Source organism: Eleutherodactylus coqui, chromosome 1 (genome assembly GCF_035609145.1).
Source record: "Eleutherodactylus coqui strain aEleCoq1 chromosome 1, aEleCoq1.hap1, whole genome shotgun sequence".
Classification (NCBI taxonomy): domain Eukaryota; kingdom Metazoa; phylum Chordata; class Amphibia; order Anura; family Eleutherodactylidae; genus Eleutherodactylus; species Eleutherodactylus coqui.
The window spans coordinates 220,100,778-220,116,326 of record NC_089837.1 but is presented as its reverse complement, the minus strand read 5'-3'; the positions used below and the strand labels follow the sequence as shown (position 1 = coordinate 220,116,326).

The 15,549-nt window shown below is 40.6% G+C and overlaps 1 protein-coding gene across 2 annotated transcripts in view; it reads right to left on the bottom strand.

Annotated features, from left to right (window-relative positions):
- Positions 1 to 3,671: 3,671 nt before the first annotated feature.
- ENPP1 (ectonucleotide pyrophosphatase/phosphodiesterase 1) overlaps positions 3,672 to 15,549 on the bottom strand; it is a 109,867-nt gene continuing 97,989 nt past the window's right edge. The window contains exons 23-25 of one of the 2 annotated variants that reach the window (XM_066605564.1): positions 9,626 to 9,758; positions 5,958 to 6,114; positions 3,672 to 4,401 (exon numbers count right to left, since the gene is read on the bottom strand). In XM_066605564.1, coding sequence (XP_066461661.1) covers positions 4,243 to 4,401; positions 5,958 to 6,114; positions 9,626 to 9,758 — 449 coding nt within the window. In that variant the 3' untranslated portion in view covers positions 3,672 to 4,242. Of the gene's footprint in view, positions 4,402 to 5,957; positions 6,115 to 9,625; positions 9,759 to 15,549 lie in introns of those variants that run through there. The other variant, XR_010793000.1, reaches the window with a different exon arrangement.

Sequence of the window (15,549 nt, the reverse complement as noted above, 5' to 3'; positions counted from 1 at the left end):
TTCAGCAGAATTTGCATTTATTCTTTTCATAGAACTGCCAATTAATGGTAAAACTTGCAGAAACTATAAATGAACATGTATTTGCCACAGCTTTTGCTTGACATAGTGGGGAGGTTATGTCCACCACCCTGTGTGAACATCCCATTAGGCTCATTTAGTTATTTCCATAGGCCTAATATTATGATAAGACTTGACTTAATAACCTAACTTTTAAAACTTTTATCACTTAATGTACTTCTTAAAGGATATTCTCCTTTACATGCCTGAAAGGCGGGGATTCTACTGCTGGGAGCCTCGACTGTCGGGCCATCGGTGGTCTGGACACCCTCAGTGTCATAGGCGTCACAAAGTTAAGGTGGCCACACCAGCAATGGGTGTTAGCACTGTTTTCATGGACAGTCTCCATTCAACTTCATGAATGTTATGGTGGCCAGGACAAGGAATAAGTAACAGGGTTTACTATTGCCAGAGTTGGGAACTCACCCCTCAAGATTTATGGCACTTCATGTAGATATGCCACAATGGTTAAACTGGGAATAACCCTTGAAGAGTACTCACAAGTTGTGATTATGTCATGGGATCTGTATGTGTCAGTCTATGTGATTTTTATTTTTTGTTAAAGAACACCATATAGAGCTCCAAACTAGAAGAAAAATCTAAAGAAAACTTTTATACTTCATTTTCTAAGATTCATTGTCAGTGCCTCCTAAAAAATAAAAAGGCTTGTAGAAACTGAGACATAACGTCTGTATATGAAGACAGCTTTAAAGACTACATACCATTGATAAGCAAATACATCTGCCGATGTTAGTGGATTATGCTTAAAATACGACTTCAATTAAACTTCCATGAATAGAGATTGTGATAATTGAACTGGGTAGGCTCAACAGCCTAGCTGCTAGCTTGATGCATTTTACCTACTTTGATATACAGTACGAAGCTATCAGGGCAACAGAGATTTGTGTTGTTGATGGAGTTGGTTCACAGAGGTTTGTGTTCAGTAGTTGAGTTTGCAGTAATTGCATTCAAAGTGTAACTGAGGCCAAATTTCACACAGCAGACTGAGATATTGAATGTGTTTCATGCCGGATATCGCGGTCTTCAACGTGCAATGTCCCTGTGGATGCAAGGCATTTTTTGTGTTAAAAACACCTTGCATCGCTTCAATGGGAAACCTCACATCACATCCCTGTCGCGTGCACCTCACACAGCGTGGATGCTTTGTCAACCCATTGAATATAATTAGCAATAAGAGGAAACACTCAAAGATAGGACATTCCGCAATTTTTTCCCACACTGCAATGTGGGAAAAAAGATTGCTCGTATTTATGACTCCATTTAAAAGAATGGGGTTCATATTTGTGTGAGATTTGTGCGTCTCGCAGCGCACAAATCTTGCATGATTTTCTCGGTATGTGTACATGAGAAATAACATCATGTCTGTCCATTATATGACATGCATCCAGTTTTCCCTGTGTATTTCGAACTTCCAGTTCTCTCTGAGTTGGTGGTATAAACCGATTATGCTGCATTCTATCCATTGTGCACAGCAGTACTGAGCAGTGAAGATGTGCTTCCAGTAGCTGTAATTCACTATCAGCTGCAGGCACATCTGTGTGTGAATTTCTTTCACCTCTACAGCTCACTCCCGCTCATCAAACAGACTTCTTTGGGCAGCCTTGTTCATTGCCTATTCTCTGTCTTGTAATCTCTGTTATGGTACTAGATACAGGCATCACTTGACAATAGAAATGTAGAAGGATGGGAGACCCTTAGTAGCCAGCACTTTGTGATTTATTTTTTTAGCACAAAAATGTAATTTTAGGTAAAGTTAATTGCACTTTTGGTAATTTATATTGACGATTATAAAAACAAGTTGTTTGAGATGTTTAAGTTTTTACAGGTTTTTATCTTCTGGATGTAAACAAAGGCTTCTGTACCCAGACAGCAAGTAGAAATCTTGATAACTGCGAGGAAAACCACCATGACATGCAAGGTGTATGAAAAAAACTGTAACTTTTCATTGTACATTGTAGAGTAAACGTCATCTACATAACGCTGGAAAGCCCTTAGAAAACAGTATAAAATGTGCCTTGAATTTCCCTTCATTACATCAGTAAAATCATTCATGCGTATAAAAGTAGCAAAGTTTTACTTAACACATAAGTAGCTAAGATAACTTTCTGTGCTGCAGTTTCTTTACACTTTTAATTGCTTTACAAAGCGGGTGTTAAGGTAAGAGAACAAAAGGTTGTGTTCTTGGCTTAATGCAAATAAGGAAGATGGAACAATACCTTTGCAGTGCCACCTATTGGATGGCAGCATTCCAGAAAATTAATGTACGACTAGAGATGAGCGAGCACACTCGCTAAGGACAATTACTCGATCAAGCAATGTCCTTAGCGAGTACCTGCTAGCTCGGAAGAAAAGGTTCAGCTGCTGGCGCGGGTGAGCAGTGAGTTGCGGCAGTGAGCAGGGTAGAGCGGGGGGGGAGAGAGGGAGAGAGATCTCCCCTCCGCCACTCCCCGCCCGCCGCCGGCAGCTGAATCTTTTCTTCCGAGCGGGCAGGTACTCGCTAAGGACAATGCTCGATCGAGTAATTGTCCTTAGCGAGTATGCTCTCTCATCAGTATGTACGACTTTTTAACAAGTCAGTAAAACAATGATTGGGAATAGGAAACCAAACCAGAAGACCATACACAGACAGCTGTTTCGGGGTGTTTGCCCCTCAGTGTGCAGTAGATTTCTGGCTTGGTTGATGAGAGGTCAAGAGAGGTGGAGAGGCAACACCCCTCTTAGCTTAATATAACTTGCTGCAGAAAGTTCCCACACTCAGTTTAAACTTTGCACACTGTATCTGCCCGAAGGGGCTTTTATACGGAACGATCATTTGAAAAATCGCTGCATCGTTTGAATAATGAACGATAATTCGTTCATTGTTCATTTCATGCAAGTATAAAAATTGTGGGCTGATTTGTTTAGCATTCAGTTTATATACCGATCGTTAGAGTTGTCCTTCTTCACTTATACAGTGAATGATTGAACAATTTAATGAGTGAATGATTTATCTGCCTGTATAAACAGACTGCACGTCCGAACGATAAATCGTTACGTGTAAAAACTCATTCACATGGACATATTGCAGCTCTGTACGATCTGAGTTTCACAGTGTCATAAATGTCTACAAGATCCTATGCTCCTAAGCAGTCCTAAGCTCTTGCTCATGACCTGAAGGTTGCGGGTTCAATACCCGTGTGGCTCAGGTAGCCGGCTCGAGGTTAACTCAGCCTTCCATCCTTCTGAGGTCGGTAAAATGAGTACCCAGATTGCTGGGGGTTACACAATGACTGGGGAAGGCAATGGCAAACCACCCGGCAAAAACAGTCTGCCAAGAAAACATCACGTTGTGACGTCATCCGAGGACTCAGTCATGACTCGGTGCTTTCACCAGGGGACTTTACCTTTACCAACAAGACCCTACGATACCTCCGTATGTCAATTTATGTTCAAGGTGGATTGACGTCTCTCCACTGACTCCCATTGCTTTCAGCAGAATAAAAATGACATGTCAGAAGAGGTCATCATGGAATTACTCCAATAAGTATACTTTGGCTTACAACACACCCAATTGTTCTGTGGCTTTCTGGACAACATGCTACAGCATGCCCAAATAAAATAGAATCATTTTAATGTACAATAGGCAACAAAGATTAGATTGTGATGAATCATTGGTAGAAGGGACGCCAATGGGGTAGATTTATTATGAGTTTTCTTTAAGTCCGTCTTGCTAAATATTGCCATTACTTGTGACATATTTATCAGAACGTCACAGAAAGTTCATACATTTGTCACATGTTTAAATAGGTCTAGAAATGTGCAGTCACTTTTATGCCAAGTAGCTACTGGAGTGAGAATACAACAAATGTTGTGACATTATAAAAAGATGCATGTTATAAATGTCCCCAAATCTCGGCCAAAACAGGAAGCCATGCCACTTTTTACCCCACTTTTTAAAACTGATATGCATGATGCAAAATGGCTCTAATTTGTGGTACAAATCGTTAATAAATGTGTCCCACTGCAGATTAGACATCACTTTGGAGTACAATATGCCATAAAAAAGGCACAATTCATAGATAAATGTTGGTCAATATCTTTTGTAATGAGCCATAATAAAAGGTGGGTTGGGGATATAGGTATTTAAAGGTTGTAATATAAAAACACTAATTGGGCTTAAAGCTCTCATAAATAACTAGGAAAAAATGTTTTCAGCTGTAAAATTTCAGAAACAGAGAAGTTTGTGTTATGAAAGAAACTAAGAGCAGTAAGAAGTTCAATGTCCTTCACACAAGCTACATGCAACTGGAAAAGTTCTTCAATCCATGTTAATTCTTTATGTTCCTGTAAATGCAAAAAAATAAATAAATAAGCACATATATATATATACACATACATACATACATACATATATATATCCTTGTAGTAGTAAAAAAGTTAACATGTGTAATGTCTCTCTCGGGAGTGTAACATATAAGTAGTATAAGGGCAAATCGCCCTCCGAAATGCAGAAATAACCGATGCTGCCCTGAAAAATTAGGCCAGCTTCACAGAAGCGTAAAACAGGCACAATAAGCACAGATCCATAGAAATAAATCTAAAGGGGCAAAGAAAACGTAAGACTGACCTTAATATCAAATACGGTCTTAGCAAAACTGTAGTTTTCATTTGTCTGGCCCTGTGAAAGTGTTTTTTCCACTAATTGCATTTATCCACAAAAATAGGCAATGAATGTCTGATCACTAGGGGTCTGATTTCTGGGACCCCTCCTCTGACCCCAACATCTGTCCTATAGAAGGCTGCTACACGTGTGCACCATGGGTAAAAATAGTAAAAATTCCTATACTCCTCTCTCCCTGCAGCTCCAGTGCCCCTCTGACATTGTGTTGACAAGCTGCCATCAGCCTGTGTATGGGAGGTTAGGGGCTGCTGCAGGCCGTTACAGACCTTAACGCTAGACCACAGAAATGTGTGATAGGCTGCAGTACAGTGCAGCTGCAGGAGGTCACAGGCTGCTTAGTTCTCAAGTAGTACAAGCAGAACATGCAAAAGAAATTAACAGTTTATCTGCTTTCTGAATGTAATCTTCACTATGCTTCCCTGTTTCACCAGAAGAGGGCGCCAATTGAACATATATCAAATGCTCAAGGGACTACAATAAGGGGGCTATTACATGGCAGCATTTCTTCCCTGGCATCTGAACACGTCCAATGCCAGTCAGTCTAGCTCTGCCTGCATTTTGCAGGGGAGAAATGCTTGTGTGGTAGCACCCTAAGGGCTTATTCACACAAACATATTTGTGCTGTGTTTTACACATGCAAAGTTTGTATGTGCAATATGCAATGACTAGAACCCATTGATTTCAATAGATTTGGTCATGTGCATTTTTTGCATGCACATTTCTGTCGTGCAAAAAAAAAAAAAGCAGCATATCCTACTTTGGTGCACATTACGCACTGATTAGCCCTTATTAAACTTAATTGGCCATTGAAATCAAAGGGAGCATACTTGCATGTTTTTTTGTGCGTGTAAATATGTAGGGCATGCATGTGCAAAAATTCAGTTAAATATCCGCAGATGTATGCAAAGACACAATGCCCATGTAAATACGCTTATGCCCATGTGAAGTTAGCCTAAGTCATTTTTCAAGATTTCCCACCGGTGGTAATTACAGATAACTAATTGTACCACCTATGCAATATTGAGGGTACATTCCCATGGACACAGGCACAATATTGCAAATATACAAATATGAATTGTGGTACTGTCACAGCAGTTAGTTTTTTGCTTTGTTTTCCTTTTTGATGGTTCTACAGTGGTTGTTAGGGCACATTCCCACTGGGTAGAAATGGTGTAGAAACCCATAAAGTTCTACCAATTTCAATAAAACCAAAACTTACAGAACAACTTTCACTGTAGTCTTCCCTGTGTGGTACAATGAAAGATATGACCTCCATAGGACTAGAGCACTGCTCCGGAGTCTCCGACAAATTATTGCAGCTTGTCAAAATGATAAAGTAGTGAGTTGGAATGTAGACATCTGAATTCTGCTCCATCCTGCAATAAAACCGGTTTTGGATCTTATCAGTTACGATTTAATTCGATAAAGACTGAATTATTCTTGACCAATGATGATGCATAGAGATGTGCAGACTATGAGACGCTATACACTGCGACTAAAGAATAATGCATTAGGCAAAGCTTTCTTGTTTCATTACCCTTTGATGCAGTTCAGAGATTCATTAAAATAAATACTCACGATTCATAACCTTTATTTAAAGGTCCACTTTCGTGAAAACATATTTTTAAGATATATTGTAAAGTTAGTCTCAGTGTATGGCAGCCACTTCCGTGCCGAACAGCCCCTTGTCTGATGCAGGTACCATCTTTAGATTTTTTTACTCTAACTTTCAATCATTCCCATAATGCATCAGCACAGCAGACTATACATTTTTTTTTCCTTATTTGGGGGGGGGGTATAGTTTATCATTCTCTTCTATATTCACCTAAATAAGCTACAAGCCCATATGTATACAGTCAGGAAGATGAGCTGTGATCTCCTCTATGATAGCGGTGTGATCTTTATCAATAACTGACAGGAGTGTCTGTGTCCCCCTCTATTCAGGCTCTGTGGTACACTCCATATAATATCACACCAACGGAGAAACTGACTAGAAAATGAATCCATAACCCCAAGTAGATCTGAGTTGGTCAGAACTGAGATCACATCACCATGAGGAAAAAGAGCATGGGAGATTCAGACAGAGAAAGAAATAACTAACCAAGGTAACATTATCTCACTTACACTGGGGTGATAGCTACATAATGAATGAATTTAAAAAAATCACTGGAGTGGCCTTTTAAAATGTATTACGTCATTAAATGGATAAGAAATTGTCCAAAATAACTAATAAATCAGGTGACTAAAATTTTTAAGTCATAATCCACAAATGTAATTAGTCGTGATTCCAGTAAACTAGTCATAAGAATCCATTAATCCAAAGCACTTCTAGTTTACTAGTCCCCAAATCTAGTGACGTGTAGCTGCAGAGGTAAAGGTCTAAAACAGATTTGCTTTTGGAGCTGCTGCTTGGCATCAAGTACTGATCCTTAGCTTACTTGCAACCAGAATAAAAATCCTTTTTTAAGTTCTGCTGTCCTCCATTTAATGAACATGCAGTAATAGGATTACTGTGGCTCACATGCATTTATTAATAGAGATGAGCAAACCTACTCGGCCACGCCCCTTTTTTCGCCCGAGCGCCGCGATTTTCGAGTACTTCCGTACTCAGGCGAAAAGATTCGGGGGGCGCCGTGGGTGAGTGGGGGGGTTGCAGCGGGGAGTGGGGGGGAGAGGGAGAGAGAGAGGGCTCCCCCCTGTTCCCCACTGCTACCCCCCGCTCCCCGGCGCCCCCCGAATCTTTTCAACCGAGTACGGAAATACTCGAAAATCGCGGTGCTCGATCGAGTAATTACTCGAAACAAGTATATTCGCTCATCTCTATTTATTAACCTTTATCAACATTAAACTTCATTTTGGTATCCATATTACCAACGCTCTACCATTTTGTTGCACAGAACATATATATACGACTATAGAGTTCTATGGTGATCTACTGTAATATCAGTTTAGCAAAACCACACAAGGTCAAGATGTTTTAGCCTTCAGATGGACCTTAAAACATACCCATATATAACATCATTATGAAATAGGCCTAAATAGGGAACACAGATCACCACATTTATTATATTAAAATATTTGCATAAAAATCACTAGTAAAAGTCACTTAAAACTATAATGTTGGCTTGAGGGCTCAGTCACACAGGCGCCGATCCGCCCGCATTTCTGCACGATAAGACGGGGTGCGGACGACTCTCTGCATGACTGGCTCCATTGCTGGCCATGTGTTCTTTCTTCCAGCTGATGCGGAGAGTCGTCCGCACGTGCAGAAACACGGGCGGATCGGCGTCCGTGTGACTCAGCCCTGAGACATTATAGTTGTGGCACAGCGTGTTTGTTGTAGGCATTTCATGGGATTACTGGGATCTCATCAGTGAAGAAACAGCTCTAAAAATGTCTCTTAAAATAGTTGGGCCAAGTTATATAGTTCATCCTATCCCTATCTATTCTTCTCTGTTTCTGCATGAATGAAGATGTTGCACATGGGCACTTCTACTCCATTAATTTAAATAGGAGCATTGGAAATTGCCGAGTACAGATATTCGGCAATCTACCTTTGGGATGAATGAAGCAGCCCAGCTCCATACATGTGGGGACCTTCAAGTTCCCTGTTCTAAGAACTGGGAGATGTTTCAGTGTTCAAACCCCACAATCAAAGTTATCCCCTATCCTGTGGATAAAGGATAGCGTAATAATCTGGCACAGCCCCTTTAACCTATAAAGGACCAAGCACTGTAAATTTACGATGCTTGGTCCTGGGCTTTAACCTCAGCTGATTGCAAAAATACAGTGGGGGATTAAAGCCCCCGCTTCTGCAATCAAGCAGAAAGAAGCAGGATGTGTTGTCAGCTGTTAGTCACAGCTGAGAAGCAGAAGGAGAAGGTAGGAGGGGTTTTTAACCCATTCTGCCTTTCCTTTTCCCGAGTACTGAGCGCTATGTACTAAAAAGTGAAAGTGGAAATGTTTTTGCCACTAGGTGAGCCAGCAGTCATGTGATCTCCAGGATCCCCTGGCACAGCAGAGCTACAGGGCCTCAGCAGACCCTGATCAGTTTGGCCAGTAACTATTGTCACTACCGGGGATGCTTTCCCCTGTAACTGGGGCTCGTATGGATTCCATAGCTACAGTGGAAAAGCGTTAAAAAAAATAAAGAGCATGTGAATGTCCCCCAGAGGTCTTATATGACGTCACGAGGAACTTGGTAAAAAAAAAAAAATGTATAAATAAGTAAGACAAAATTACAGAATAAAATAAAAATCTATACATAAGAAAGTCACCCAAAGCCGACACCAACCAAAACAGTCGCCGTATGCGCCCTGTAATCCAAAACTATATTATATATCAAAACGTCCGAAACAAAATGAGGAACCCATTGCCATAGGTTATTTTAGCATAAATATACTAATTTAAAAAAAACTATAACATGTTTTTAAAAAATCATTCTTTTAGCTTTTTCTCCCAATAAAACGAAAAAACGAAAAAAAATGTCAGGGAAAAAGATATAAAAGAAAATAGCCCTATATGTCTGGGGGAAAAAAACATGGCAAAAATTTTGTAGCTAAATTTTGGTAGCTAAAGGAAAAAAAATAGGGCAGTTAACCATCATATGGGTAAAATCCCTAAAAAGTGTCTGGTCCTTAAAGTACAAATCAGCCTGGTCCTTAAGGGTTAACCTATGCTGTGTGTAGACCAACTCCCAGCTGTAGTAAATAAAATGAAGAGTGGAACATGTCCCAATTGTGTTTGTGAAGCCAGAGTAGTATTCATGTAATATGATCTCAATAAAGGGACAAAATCACAATGGATCTTGGATACATCCAACAGAAATCTAATCTATGTAATGATCTGATTACAGGATTAAACTATGAAAAGTAAACCTTTACTTACTGTGTAATTTGCTCCAGAGTGTCAGATAGTCCATCAAAGTCATAGTCAAATATTGGGCCACTGATTACATTGATACCATTCTTCTCCTTCGCATATTTTGGCAATAAAACATCATGAAAATATTTCCAGACGCCTAAAAGGTGAAGAAAATACTATAAATGCCTTTTAAATTGTCCGGTTTAATATAAAGGACAACATTGTGGCTCAGTGATTTGCATGGTTTCCTTGTATTGCTGAGGTCCTGGGTTGAAATGCAACCTGTGGAAACATCTGCATGGCGTATGCATATGCTCCCTAGGTTTGTGCAGAATTCCTCCCAACATATAAAACATATAGGAAAATTAGTTTGCGCCCAACTGATGACAAGAATTGATGTGAGTAATGCAAATATTTGTACAACACTGATAAATATGCAGTATGTTGGCCCTCTATACACAACAGAAGTAAACAAACAATATGTTGTATGTCAACTTCGGTTGGGTTCACACGGGGCGGAATTTTCACATGGAAATTCCGCCTGCAATCTTAAGCCTGAGACTAAGCAGGCTATACTACTAAAAGGTCATTAAAACTACCTTGGTTCCACCTGAAAAGATTTTATTACCAACTCTTCATATTAAATTAGGGCCTATGAAGCACATTGGTAAATTACTGCCAAAAGATGGGGAATGTTTCATATATCTGTGTTCCAAGTTTCTAAAACTGTCTGAAGCCAAGTTGAAAGACGAAGTGTTTACTGGCCACGACACCCGAAAACGCTTATCCGATCCCCTCTTTTCAGAAACAATGGGTAAAAAAGAAAAAGAAGCGTGGGACTCTTTCAAGGACATAGTGCACACGTTTTTTAGGGAATACTAAAGACCCTCTCCTGAAGGTAACCGGAAACCAGGAGATGTCCCCGGGGACCGCAGTGAGCGGTCCCAGGGCCCGTGATCGCCGCTTTCCCATGGAGAGCGGCGATCACAAAAAAGTTTTTTAAAAGTTGAAAAAAAGTTAACTTCACCTCCCCTCATGGATCGGATCCATGAGGGGAGGTGAAAATACTCACCCCGGGTCCTCCTCGATGTCCCCTTCTGCGCATGTGCGCCTGATGTCAATCAATCATCGGGCACGTGCACAGAGGGGCTCAGGCCCCAGGAAATTTAAAATCCCTCTGCTCCTGGTTACACATGGCAGCCAGGAGCAGAGAGATATCACTGGGGACATGATCACTGTTATCCAATGGATAACAGTGATCATTTACAGTATAAAAAAAAAGGTGTAAAAAAGTTTTTTTTTTAAAGTCTGAAAAAGTTTAAAAAAAAAAAAAAGTTTAAAAAGCTTACGTTTCATCTGCACTCATGGATCATATATGTGAGGGAGGATGAAATTACATACCTAATGCCCCCGGATTTATTCGCGGACCTTACCCCAACTTCTGCGCACGTGCCCTTCGCCAAAACGGCAGACGCATGCACAAAAGCCGTAGATTGCCTGGGTAATTTAAAATCTCCCTGCTCTTGGCTACAAAACTTAGCCGAGAGCCTGCAGATTTCACGGGGGGCCGCGGTGAGCGGTTCCTGATCACGTGTTCGCCGTTATCCAATGGATAATGGCGATCACGTAAAAGTTAAAAAAAAGTGGAAGTTTCATCTCCCCTCACCAATGTGATTGGTGAGAGGAGATGAAACTTTTTACCGGAGGCTTCCGTATTTGAACCCTGATGGGTTCCTCCTCCATGGACCTTCCAGACATTCTGCGCATGCGACCGCCGGCAAAATGCTGGACACATTCGCAGGAGGCGGGGAGCCCAGGAAACCTAAAGTCTCCTTGCTCCCAGTGAGCAACGGTCGCCAAGAGCCTGGAGGAGTGAGCGGTCCCCGGTCACATGATAAAAAGATAGCGATCTACCTTTGGCTGGTCTCACATGACCGGATAGGAGTTACGGATTACGCATGAGTCTTATCCGCGGTAATACGCAGATCAATCGCATTGGATTACACATTAACACTCACAGAAAAAATGGGTCGGAATTATGTAATCCACTCACAGAAAACAGAACGCAGCAGGTTCTATTTTACCGTGGATATCCGCAGCATAGAGCCTATGGTCATGGATATTCCCGCAGCCCATACGCAACTACATTGTGTACGGGCTGCAGGTACCCGTGTCATCGCTAAGCGACTGTGCGGGAAATACAAACAAAAAAAAGGTGTACCGCGAGACCTCTGCTGGGAATCTGCTGCTTCATAACCTGCGGCTCTTAGCCACACATTTTGAAGCAGCCTGGCCGCTCGCTTCTCCGCTGCAGCCGATGCTTCCATAGGGGAGAGCGCGGCTGCAGCGGAAGAAAAAAAAATGAACATGCTGCGGCCGTGAATCCGCAGCACCGGCTTATGCCGGCTTTGCCGCGGCGGGTTTGCCGTCCCGTGTGGACGAGATTTCTGAGAAATCTCATCCACAAGGCTGGCCAAGCCCTGGATTTGCGGCCACAGGCGGATTCGCCGCAACGAAATTCCGGACAGAATTTCCGCGGCAAATCCACCCAGTGTGAACCCAGCCTTACACCCCATCCCTGTCACTGAGGTCAAGAAGTACCCCACAAAAAGCATGAGAGGAGGGGGGATACCCGGTTTTATTGCGCAATGTACCCATCCTAACCAGGCCCCCGGAATTACTCGTGACTTCGAAAAAAAACACACAGTTTACATTATTACTGTAGTGGAAACCCAATATATCTATATTCTGGACTGTGGGCCTTTGGTAATGGACAATGAACCTGTTTTTATTCTGTATACTAAATGCCAGTACTTTTCCATTACTGATACAAATATAGATATGCCTTCTTTCATGTATCCAATGTATCTACTTCCTCTTATGAAACTTCTGTTCTCAAAACGCTAACAAGATATATATAGTATAAACACATGACATTTTCCCTCTGTTTTTGTGCATTTAGAAGAAGTAAAAAGTAGACAATTAACCGTATTTGAGACAAGGTACTGCTTTCAGCTACCACAATAATAACCCAAGCAGGTTTACTGGAAACGTATGCAAATAACATGGGAGGTCTATGCTATCATTAACTCATGATGTAACATCCAATCATATCGAAGGAACCACACGTGGGTCCAAGACAACCCACTCATCTAATCCACCACCTGATGGCCAATCACAGATGACCGGAGGATGGAAGAATTGCAAGATGCCTATCCAATAATTAAACAATATGTTGTATCTTTGTAATCTTTGACCTGCCCAGATATGCGGATATGTTACCCTCTTTTACGGGCCCAACAATAAAGGAGAATTGAGGAAGCTTATACATGCTGAACCTGAGTCAGTGTGGAAACTTCTTATGCGCATATAATCAATTCAGAATTAATCTGGAAGGGTGTAAACATTCCAAATTGAGTAAGTTGTGGACAAAAAGCATATCCACGACATTACTTTTATCTAAGATTCGGGGAAGGTCAAAAAGGGCGCGGAGTGTGGGGGTGGGGGATTATTTTTAGGGAGTCAATTTTTTTTTTCTGCACAAGTGCGCAATGGGGCCTGGACTTTATTCAGTTGTGCCCTGCAATCCAATGGGTGTTCCCTGCATTATAGGCCTAGCCATGTGTCCTGTAAGTAGATTAGGGCCACAATGGGTATGTTTCTGAACATGGGACAAATGGGGGTATCCATTTTGGGGTGAACGTCTTCATTCCTATGTATACTGTACAAAAAAAGACACAATTGTCAAAAAAATGAAAATTGTAATTTTTTCGCTCTGCTTTGCTTAGATTCATTCAAATACTGTGGGATCAAAATTTGCAGTACACCCCTAGATGAATTAGTTAAGGGGTCTAGTTTTCAAAGTGGAGTCATTTGTGGGGGTTCTTTATCGTTTTAGCCCTACAAATGGGCAATGGGGCCTGGAATTAATTCAGTTGTACCCTGAAATCCAACGAGTGTGGTACAAAAAAAAACCTGTTTTTAAAAGAACAGAATTGCCAAAAAAACGGAACTCATAATTTTTTCCTTCTGCTTTGCTTGAATTCATTCAAAAACTGTCAGTTCAAAATGGGCAGTACACCCCTAGATAAATTCATTAAGGGTTCTAGTTGTCAAAATGGGGTCATTTGTGGGGGTTTTCTATGGTTTTGGTTGCTCAATAGCTCTACAAGTGTGCAATGGGGCATAAAAGGCCTTCAAGCAAAATTTCTGTTCTGAAAGCCACGGACTGCTCCTTTTATTTTAGGCCCCTTTGTGCATCAAGACATAAGATTAGGGCCACAATGGGTATGTCTCTGAACACGGGAGAAACAGCGGTATGCATTTTGTGGTGCAAGTATTCATTCATATTTGTGCTGTTAAAATAAAAACAGTTTTTAAAATGACAGAATTGCCAAAAAATGAAAATCACAATTTTTTACTTCTGCTTTAGTTGAATTCATTCAAAAACTGTCAGGTCAAAATGGGCAGTACACCCCTAGATAAATTCGTTAAGGAGTCTAGTTTTCAAAATGGGGTCATTTGTGGGGGGGTTTCTATGGTTTTGGCCTCTCAAGAGCTCTACAAGTGTGCTATGGGGCCTAAAAGGCCTTCAAGCAAAATTTATGTTCTGAAAGACACTGGCTACTCCTTTCATTTTGGGCCCCGTTGTGCATGCGGACATAATATTAGGGCCACAATGGGTATATTTCTGAACATAGGACAAACAGGGGTATCAATTTTGGGGTGTCAATCCCCTTTTTTATGCGCACTGTAGAAAAAAAATGTCTTTAAAATGACATATTTGTAAAAATATGAAATTTTATTTTTTCTCCTCTAAATTGCATTAATGCCTGAAAAAAAAACTATGGGGTCAAAATACTCATGACACCCCTCAGTTGATATATTAAGGGGGATAGTTTTTAAAATAGGGTCATTTGTAGGGGTGTCTATCATTCTGACACCTATGAGTCTTTGCAATCTTGGCTTGGTGTACGAAAACAAAGTGTTCCTCAAAATGCTGAAAAGTAATGTTAAATTTGTACGTCTCCTAAATGGGTAAAAAAACAACGAAAGTTTTTCAAACGTGCATTCAGAACAAAGTGAACAGATGGAAATATATATCTTAGCAAAAATGTGTACAGTATGTTTGCACATATTTGAAATATTACAGTTGAAAATGGGAAAAAATGAAAAAATTTTCAAAATTTTCCCAATATTGGCACTTTTAATAAATATACACAAGTTCTATTGGTCTATTTTTACCATCTAAATGAAATACAACATGTGGCGAAAAAACAATGTCAGAATCACTTAGATATTGTTAAGTGACACATGTCAGATTTCCAAAATTTTGCTCCGTCACTAAGGCGCAAACACTTTGCTTTGTCACTAAGGGGTTAAACTCCCATGTCGACTATTTTCCTGAAAACCTGGGAGCCTATAGTGAAGAATAGGATGAAAGATTTCACCAGGATGTCCGTGATATCGAGAGACTCTACCAAGGAAGTTGGGACGTCTCCATGCTAGTACCGTTGGATACTCAAGCGGGAAACGAAAAATGGAAAGCGAAAGTGTGATCGAAGGAGGAGAAAAGAGAAGAAGAAAAGGTTTCACATGCAAAAAGAGTGAACACAGAATGATAAATGTATCATGGATGTATTTTTCAACAAATATGTTTAGTTCATTGTAATAATATTGTGATTTTTTTTCATCGCTCATATGCATTTATAACAGAAACCCCTCATCTATTAAAAAAAAAAAAAACTACGTCATGGGGGAAAAAAAGAGGTCATTTTTGGATTCAGCACCCTAGAAAACATAAAATTTACATAAAATATCCCATTCAGCTTAAAAAAAAAATTCTTTGTAGACCTGCGTTATGAATGACTATCTGCTTACTGCAGATGGAGGTGGGCGGACTGGAATTATCCACGGCTGTTCCGCCTCCACTTATTAGCGATGCTTAT